The sequence below is a fragment of the Grammomys surdaster genome, unplaced genomic scaffold (assembly GCF_004785775.1).
Source record: "Grammomys surdaster isolate TR1022 unplaced genomic scaffold, NIH_TR_1.0 213, whole genome shotgun sequence".
In the NCBI taxonomy this organism is placed as follows: domain Eukaryota; kingdom Metazoa; phylum Chordata; class Mammalia; order Rodentia; family Muridae; genus Grammomys; species Grammomys surdaster.
In genome coordinates, this window is record NW_021604658.1 from 2628679 (window position 1) to 2638519 (window position 9841).

Below are 9841 nucleotides of genomic sequence, written 5' to 3' on the forward strand. Positions count from 1 at the left end.
GGGGGGGGGGGCGGGGTAGGGAGGACACCAGGCCCTGGGCTGGTGGGAACGCCTCTTTCTGAGCACTTCTCTATCTTCCCGCAGACAGTGCCCGCCACCTGGACTTGCCCTGCAAGCGATCCTACCTGGAAACCCCCTCTTCAGTGGGGGACGATCACTATTTCCGTTCTCCCCCTCCCTACGACCAGCAGATGCTGAGCCCTTCCTATTGCAGTGAGGTGACCCCCAGAGAAGCCTGTATGTACTCGAGTTCAGGGCCTGAGATCGCAGGGGTGTCTGCCGTGGACGACTTGCCCCCACCCACACTGAGCTGTAACATGTGGACGTCGGTGTCGCCGTACACCAGCTACAGCGTTCAGACCATGGAGACTGTGCCTTACCAGCCCTTCCCCACACACTTCACCGCCACCACGATGATGCCTCGGCTGCCCACCATTGCTGCCCAGAGCGCCCAGCCACCAGGAAATGCCCACTTTAGTGTGTACAATCAGCTATCCCAGTCTCAGGTCCGAGAGCGGGGGCCCTCTGCTTCCTTCCCTAGAGAGCGCGGCCTCCCTGCAGTGTGTGAGAGGAAGCCACCCTCTCCTCACCTGAACACTGCCAACGAGTTCCTCTACTCGCAGAGCTTCTCCTTGACCCGGGAGTCATCCTTACAGTATCATTCAGGAATGGGGACTGTGGAGAACTGGACTGACGGATGACGTGACTACCTGTATCCTTGACAGCCCCAGGACCATGTCAATCCAGTATTAACCTCTGTGGGTGGCCGGCACTGCCAAGAAACATGGAAAGGTATTTCAGAATGTGTGTGTGTTTGTGTGTGTGTGTGTGTGTGTGTGTGTGTGTGTGTGTGTGTGTGTGTGTGTTTGCTTGAACTTCTACACACACATATAGTGGTTGGAGGGCATCTGTCTTCTCACATGCAGCTAAGGCCAAAACAAGAAAAAAAATGCAATTATCTAAGAAGTGATTTTGGCTGCAGGAGCCGAGTCTACTCTTAGCTGGCATCTCTTGACATGCCCTGGGTGGGACAGATGTGGAAGGCTCAGGAGTCACCTAGAGCTTTCTGAAATATACTCTGACTTTACTCAGGGCCAAGTGAGATCTCTGGCACAGAGAGGGCCTTTCTTTTGCTTGGGTAGGGGTGGGGCATCCATGCTTACCATAGAGTTCTTGGCCTTCCACCTGCAAGGGGAGCTGCCAATTTTGGGAACAGAAGCACCCCCTTCCCTTAGCTTCTGGAGATTGTGTGAGACTGCCTGAGCCTTAGAGTTCTTTGAGAGTGGAGTTGACCTGGACTTGGATTCTTGAAGCTCCAGGGTCTAAAGCATGACTTTCAAAAAGAGTCATGCGCTGAATGTCACCTCATGATGCTTGTTTTTCCTTCAAGAGGAGGGGAAAATGTCACCAGCAGTATCTCTGTAATTATTCAAGTTTCCTCATAAAGTACAGAGCCCCTCCCCTCCCAGTCCCAGCATGTGGCCTCTCAGCCTGTGAGACAACATCTGCATCCTATGATGGGTAGTCAAACACACCTTACAAGGCAATGTCCCCTGGAGATCTCATCAGACTGATGTTACACATCAGCTGGACTGGTTCTGATCCCAGAAAATCTACATACATCCCTGGAGCAAAGACACCAGCAGAAGAAAATGGACAACTGAGAGAAAGTACTTCAATATTCAAGTTCAGAGGAGCACATCATTCCTTCAGAATGGGGGTGTGGGAGGAGTACATACTCCTTGGTCCATTAGTATCACATGTCGCCAGAATGTCAGGGTGGCCGGTATGAACTCTAAATCAGAATTTGGAAATCACTAAACTCTTTGCATGCTAAATAGCTATTTATATATTATATAAATAAATATATAAATAAATATATATCTCACAAATGCGGGCCACATGTCAAATTCAGCTTTGCCTTATTACAAATAAACTTACTGAAAACAAATGCTGAAGAAGTATTTGGAAAGACATCTATTTAAATTTTTATTACATTTGATGTTAAAGATAAAACATATATATTATATATTATAAATGCACATTGCAGATAAAGCTTTATTAGAAAACACATTAGCTGACAGGCGGTATGAAACTTCAAGTGTTTTGATATATATAGCATGGACATTTTATTTTGCATATTGGAACATAAAGCCATCTTACAACTGTGAAGTGTGTGTTTGTCCTTTGTTAATGCCTTGCCATTGCTTGGCAATGGTGTCTGCCTTTCCTTTCAAGTGCCGGTGGGGCCTTCAATGCCTCTCTAAGTGTTTATAACCATGGGCCCTCAGAGTGAAGTAAGTTCAAAGTCTCTTCAATCTCATGTTACTCCTTGGGTTATGGGGCTAGATTCCAGGGCTCACAAAGACCCTGGAAAGGTAGAACAGGCAATGTGGATCTCATCTCTGTTAACAGTCAACACAACCCTGCAGTTTGGGGAAAATAGTCTCCTAAGTAGAGAACCTTTGGTGATATTTGTGCAGTTGCTTCAGAAGAATAATTACAGAGTAGGTTTGAGCCTGAGTCTGGCACTTTCTGGAGCAGCTGGCTGTGCAAAGCTGTCAGCCAACTTCATCCTAGTGGGTATGAAGAGAGACCCTGGCCTTGGGATGGAGGGACCGGGGAAGATGAACTCCAACTTGGGCTTGCCACACTAGGTGACAAACAGTAACCTGCAGGAGGGTGCTACAGAGTGTGGACAAGTGTCAGCATGACTCATGTGTCCCACACGGCTCATCCAACCCCTAGAATGTTTTCTCCACCACTATGGTCTCTACTTAAGATGGTCATGAAACCTAGGAGAAAAGATACAAGAATAGGGGTGCTTTTAAAGCCTCTTGCCCAGGCCCTTCCTTGTGGCTCTGTGGGGCCTCTGGTTGGGCAGCTTCCTATTACTCCCTCACAGAGAAAACCTGGATTTTCCTCAGGGACAGTGAAGGTGTCTCTTCACTCATAGGTCTTTTCCTGTTCCTTTCCACAGATGGTACCCCGTGTAGGATACCCCTCGCCTGGAACTCAGAGGGCTGGATATACGTTCCTAGATTCTCTCCAAGTACCTACTCAGCTCAGAATGATCATTTTTCCCAAAGAGGTGTTCAGTTTTGAGACAGCCCACAGAGTCCTCCTGACTTTCTGGGAAACATAAGTTTCCCTGGCTGCCCCACCTGGGCATGGCAAAAGCAGGGCCTGCAGTGGGATTTGTGGAACCTTTCCTGCCCCTCTGAATCAACAACTCAATAAAAAGGGGGCACATGGGATCCTGTGGAACAAAGGGCACCATTCAGTAGCTCCAGCAGGCCATACATCATCGGCCCAGAAGCCTGCCACATGACACTGCCTGCTTCTGCTATGCCCTGCTTGGGAAGGAAAAATAGTTGATGACTGCTCCCTCTGCTATGTGGCCATGAATGGGTGGCCCCCGGGTTTCACTATAGCCAAAGGATCAGCCATCCCACAAGCCTCAGCGACAGAAGGTCCTGGAATCACAAAAGAGAAGTTGGGTCAGACTGACAAATTGTTAAAAAACCAAAGCGATTTCTAGCCCCAGCAGGGCCTCAGGGGGTCAAGAGGCCTCTGCTGGCCCCTCTAATGGAGCCTGCTAGAGGAGTAGCAGCCTAGCCCTGCAGTGTCTTATCTTACAACATAAAATTAAAACCCACTTAAAAGGCCGGAGGGCATGTTAACATTCCGCCTGCTGTCTAATTGAAGGAGTTCCCAGTGAAAAGGGTTTTACTTGAAAGATGTCTCCCTCCAAACCAGGCTCTCCTGCCTGCTAGGGCAGGGGTGGCAGGGAGGGGGAGGTTGTCATTTCAAAGAGCTCAGGCCAGAAAAGCACTGCTTGTGGCCCCCAATGATGGGGGGGAGGAGGGAAAGGGCAGGTGGTGACAGCCAAGGTTAGAACAGGCTAAGTTTTCTAGTTTTGCAAAATTTACAAATTCATTAGCAGTTATGTCAGCAGAGGCCAGACTCATTCAGGTAATGATTCAAATATGGCGAGCCCCAGAGCAAAAACCTGGCAGCCTCTGTGGCCCAGAAATTTCTATTCCGCTCCCCAGCAACCCTTATGCAAATCTCTCACAGGTCTCCAAGGCATACGGAATCAATCAGGGACATCCTGTAAAGGGTGGTGAACTTGCACTGGCTATCCCGAGTAATGGGAACCAGTCAGCCCCAAGCCGGCTGGGACTGAAAGCCAAGGTGACAGCTATTAAGCAATCGCGCGCAGAACAAAATGGCAGAGGGGCCGGGTAATCAATTCAATTTCAATGGGCAGCCCACGCAACGGCAGCGTCTGTCGCTGCCGATTAGAGAGGGCCAGCCTGGAGCTTTCAATGCGAACCCATCACAGATCAGAAACAGGCCCCGGGATGAAAAGGGAACGGACGTCTCCTGAGGAGGCGGCGATGAAGGACTCTGTTTTATGTGACCGTGTTCTTCCTCCTCTCCTTGAAGAAAGAGAAGGGGGAAAAAAGCCAGCAGTTTGGAGATTAGATAGTTTTCTTTTCAGCCATTCATCATTATGAAGGAAAGTAGACAGGGCAAGAGCAGAAAAAGCTCCAGCGGGATTTCTGCAACGTCTCACTACGGAGGACCAGCTTTACACGGCAGCCCACCAGCCCCTGCCTATTACCGCAATCTGATGGGGCCTGCAGAGCATCCACGGTCCCTTTTCTCCAACAATGGCAAACAGGCCCCAGGGCTCCGAGGATCACAGGCATTCTCTTGCAGAAACTCCAAACTGTATCATTTGTGAAAATTAAAGCCTGAGCTAGAATAATGAGGAGAAGGGGAACATGGAGGGGGAAAAAGATGAGAGGGTTATGGGAGCTCAGCAGGTAGGACACAGGAGGTGCCCACTCCCACTCTTCCTGGACCAAGGTCAGAGCCGCTAGGCTCCTGTTGCATCTGTTGCCTGTCAGCACTAATCCTAGCCTGATGGCAGTCAGCAGCAGAATTCTAGGCTCAGACTTGGTTGCGCTAGTCTCTGCTCTGGACACAGGACAAGGGATGTCCCCCCCCCAACCCCCACCCACGGCACAGAAGCCAGGAAAGATCGGCCAGTGTAGGGCTATAGAGAAATGGATGAGGCTAATGAGCAGAGACATGGGATGCAGAAAAAGGAGGGAAGGGGCCATTCTGGAGACAATGTTGGGGCGGAGGGCTCAGGACTAGGCTGGGGATGAGGGAGAAAGGGCTGACATAGAGAACCAGAAAGAGGATGGGCATGCGATCTGATGACAAGAATTATAAAGATGATTAAACCAACCTCATTGTAATGTAAAATGCATGCTGAGTGGCAGATTGCCACTCCTGTCTAACGATTAGTAAAAGAAAGAAAAGGAAAGAAAGGAAAAGAAGAGGAAAGAAAAGAAAAGAGAAGAAAAGAAAAGGGAGCCTTTAATGGTTATTGCTGGTGGGAACAGACAGCTAGTTTTTCTGGAAAAAGCAATTTGGTAGCCTGGACAATGACTCTAAAAGTATTCACAGCCTTGAGAGAATAGCCAGAGATGAGGACTCGGAGGGATGTTGTATAATGTTCATTGTACTATCAATTTTTTAAAGTCCCCACTGGCAGAAAGCAAATTGGTTAAATGATGATTGCTCTGTATTCTGGGATATGATGCAGCCAGTGGAATTATGGCCACAAAGAGCCTCTAACAGCGTGGGGACTGATGGCAAGTAAAAAGGAGAGGCGTAATGGGACATGGTCTCAAGAACATTAAGATTAAAAAATGGGGCAGCCAAACTACGTATCATTAAGTAGTAATTAATAAGTGAATAAAAGACACACCAATGACTTCTTATGTGGAAAAAGGGAGTGGTAAGGCAGCCTCCCATTTTTATACAATACAGAACCCAAACCAAACCTACGTGTGTGCGCATGCACTTTTATGTGTATGGCATCCATGTGAATGTGCGCATGTCAGAGGTAGATGATGAAGAAGGACCTGTTTCAGAGTTCTCACTCATATCTCTGTTACAGAAAGCACACAAGCACTTCTGCAATTAATTAAAAGATATAATAAAAAACAAAAGAAAAAAATGTAGTTATAGAATTCCTTGTAGAACTAAAACAAACTGCCCAAATGCTGGGAGCAGTAATTGCAGGAAAAGCTGAAGCCCTTGCTGGAGACTCAACCGGACAGACTGCCTTGGGGACTGCCCTACCTTGTCCTTTCTTCTAACTTGCCCAGGCCTTCAGTGTTGCTGTTGGGTGATGTCTAGGGCTACAACCCTCTAGCTCATTGAGTATTTGGTCTAACCTCATCTACATATATAGCTCCTCCCACCAAACATGCCCAGGAACCTTCAGAGTCTGACCACCTCATTCTCCTCTCCTGACACCACCTCCTGGGTTATTTTCTACTAAGCATTCGCAGGGCATTCCACCCCGCCCTGTTCTGACCCAAGCCAACACGGTACAGCTTCCTCTCAGTGTTTAGGCATGGTGCTCACTCCCTGTGCTCCCTACCACCTCACTTCAAGCCCATGCTACATGATGCTGAATCTGCCTCTCAAAGTTCTCTTCCACGTGAGCCTTTCCCTCCATCCATCAGGCCTGAGAGTATCTCCATCACGCAGGCAAATCCCTCCATCCGGGCTATTGTCTCCCTTCAGTCAGAACTTGGGGATTATTGTGAGTGGCCTGTATGTGTCATCCATGTGTGGTGGCCACTGAGACCTGTGGAGCCAGGGAACTGTGCTGGCAGACGGGAGTGCAACCTTCATGGCTGCCCCTGCCTTCAGCCAGGGGTAGCACCTAACAGGAAGTAAGGCAGCTCAGCTTCCTGGTCACAGGCTAATCATAGGATTACGGGCTATTTGAGCACCTTCCTGCCCAGCAGGCCTCCAACTAGAGTATGATGCTCATAATGACAGCTGTCTGTCTATTCTTCCTTGTTTCTTAGAGGCAAGTAGGCCCAGGAAGACTCAATCAGTGGTGTTTCCTGTATTTATCCTCTATGCCTGAATACCTATCATCTCTCAAGATAAGTCAAATAGTCTGAGCTCTTAGAGGAGGCAATTCTGTGGGAATCATTCTCAATCCATGCTAACCAAGACAAGACACATCCAAACATGACTCCCCATGGGAACCTAACACATGGTCCTGATGGAGGAACATGCTCAGAAAGTGACATCACTTTTCATCCCTTCACAGCTGGATCTCTTTGCTGTTTCTGTGTGAGTAGAGGAGGTAACAGCCCAAGCATCACTCCCCATCCTCCCTCAGACAGGCTGGCAGCTAGCTGGATCCCCACCCCAGGAGGCTGTCATCTAGACCTTTTGGGTTGAAGGAATTGGAAGACTTTTCCAGAAGAATCTCCTGAGTGCTTTGAGGCACTGAGCATCACCACCACTTGGAAAGTTAAGTGTGGTTCTGAGTTTTGATTGGACAAATACTTGCTGCAGGAGGAGGCAGCAGGGGAAAGGCTTGGCCCTGGGGCTGTATGAGGTCTCCTGGGTCTGGGGGTCCCAGCAAGTTATTCCAAGTAGGACTGGATGTTGGCGGAGCTCCTTGGAACTGGGAAGAGCAGAAGTTCAGAGGCCAATGGCCAAAGGCTTTTGTTTTCTTTTCTTTTGTTGAGACTGGGACTTACTATGTAGTCAAGGCTGGTCTCAGCAATCTTTTTGCTTCAGCCTCCCAAGTATTATGATGACAGGCCTGAGCCACCAATGCTCAGTGTCCTGGAGGGTCTTTGTTGGCACAGTTGGTCAATCTGTAGACGGTCCTTCTGAGCATCCAGTTTGTAGACCACTGAGCCAGGTGGTCTTTGAGTCTTTCTGCCCTAGAGGACTCTGCTCTCTTGTGTTTCTATTCTAAAGATAGTATAGCCTTCCAAACCATGCCACCTGTGAGTCAAATATCCTGGGTTTAAGACTGGCCCTGTCACCTTCTAGCTTATGTTTTTGAGCAACAAGTTTCTTTGTTTACGTTAGGGACTTGGAGACAATGCCTAAGCACACCTGTCTCTTAGGATGTGGAGGGTTTCTCTCCTTCCTCTCCCTTTCCCTCTTCCTTCTTCTTCGTGAAAGAGTTTTACCACGTAGTTCACATTAGCCTTGAACTCACAATCACACCACCGGTCTTCTTAAACTGCAAGCGCTGGTATTCCACCACTTCCGGCTTGACTGTGTATGGAAGCATCTCACACAGACTCTGACCCCCCAGCGTTCATGGAGGAAGAATGTCAACACCAGTGTCCCACTTTGTGGCTTCCCTTAAGGGAAGGACAATCCTTTCGCTTTGTGGAGCTGGATGATGAAAAGTGATTTATCATTCTCATCTGTATCGTGAGAGAAGAAAACTGAAATCTCTACTTAGTTTGTTAATCATCACCCCTCAGGCTCTGGGCTTGGTGCCCCAATCGGTGAGTTGCAATCCCTTTGAGATCACATATCAGATATCATCTACATTGATTCATAACCGTAGCAAAATTACAGTAACAATAAATAGCAACAAAAATAACTTATAGGTGGGGGCCGCCATAGCATGAGGAACGGTGTTAAAGGGTCCCAGCATTGGGAAGCTTGAGACTGTCACTTCTGCCACTTTTAGCAGCAGGGCTGTCACTATCCCACTCTGTCATCTTTCCTCTGAGGTTTCTGGGTCCAAAAGGTGCATAGTTCCTTGGGTTTTACATTAACTAACAGGGAAATAAACACGCTTATCTAGTTTTGTGACTCAAAGTGTCCAAAACACTAGAAACTTACCCTTTTAGGGGCTGATAACTTATAGCCACTTCTATAAACCCCAGCTACCAACCAGGCTAGGGGGTTACCTATTCCAGCAGCCCTCGAATGTCACATACAGGTATCTGATGCTGCATTACTCCCTCCACAGCGATGTCACTGGCAGACTTGACAAATTATTGAGATTCCTTCAAAACAACTGGATATTCTTGAGGGAAGGCTTCAAAGCCATGTGGCTTAGGTAGCAGAGCTAGCCAGGGTGGCCTTCTCTTGCCTTTCCCATGCCTGGACACAGCATACTTCCTTGGATTGACCTGAAAGAGGCTTGTTTGGGAATTGCTTCTCTTAAATACCCATAATTCCTAGCTGGATGCCTGGAGCAAGGGCTGGGTCTGTAAAATGACATGGCTCCATTAGAGATGGTGGAAACTATGTGAGCTGCTTTTAATAGCATTAAATGCAGCTTGGCACAGCCTTCCCTCTCTCTAGGCTCCACGTGCTCGACTGCCTGGACTGAGAGTTTTGGTGTTTCCTCAGGGCAGCTGGTGGACCTCAATCTACTCCAGACTCAGCATGGCCAAGCCATCTCAGGCAGTAAGCTCCAGCCTGGTAGACTGGAGACCTGAATGTAATTTTCTGGCTCAAGAAAATGAACTTCTCCCATCCTTTTTATATCACCAGTATAAGACAGTAAAAAGCACTTGGGACTGGGTATGAGGCTACGTGGGCCCGGGACTGCCCAGCTGTGGGACTTGTCCTTTCCCCCAGCCATCTTTCTTATCTTCCTTCTTCCATTCCTTGTAGCAGTTCAGGAGTTCAGTCCTATGACGAATGTCTGCAGCAATCCATCTCTTCATCATGACAAGGCCCTGTCTGTATCTACGGCAGGGCTTTCCAAAGTAAAGGAAATGGAGCACTGAACTTGCTTTTTTGAATTTTACTTCATTCTTTTCAAATAGCTAATGTTTGTTAGGACGGTTGTATATCTTATAAGCTTGTTTATTTTATTGTGTTTATTTGACTGTCTCCATATGTTGCCTAGGCTGCCCTGACATTATTGTCCCTTTTGCCTCTGGAGTGCTGGCACTTACAGGTGTTTACCACCACATCTGGATGTAAATGAATTTATAAATAATACATTGACAGGAGG

General features: G+C 48.0%; 1 protein-coding gene across 1 annotated transcript in view; it reads left to right on the forward strand.

Moving 5' to 3' along the window:
* The window catches only part of Tbx4 (T-box 4), a 29465-nt gene extending 27297 nt beyond the window's left edge, over nt 1-2168 (forward strand). Inside the window, exon 9 of the mRNA XM_028772458.1 lies at nt 85-2168. Within this exon, the coding sequence (XP_028628291.1) occupies nt 85-701 (617 nt within the window). The 3' untranslated portion in view covers nt 702-2168. The remainder of the gene's footprint in view (nt 1-84) is intronic.
* The last annotated feature ends 7673 nt before the right edge of the window (nt 2169-9841 follow it).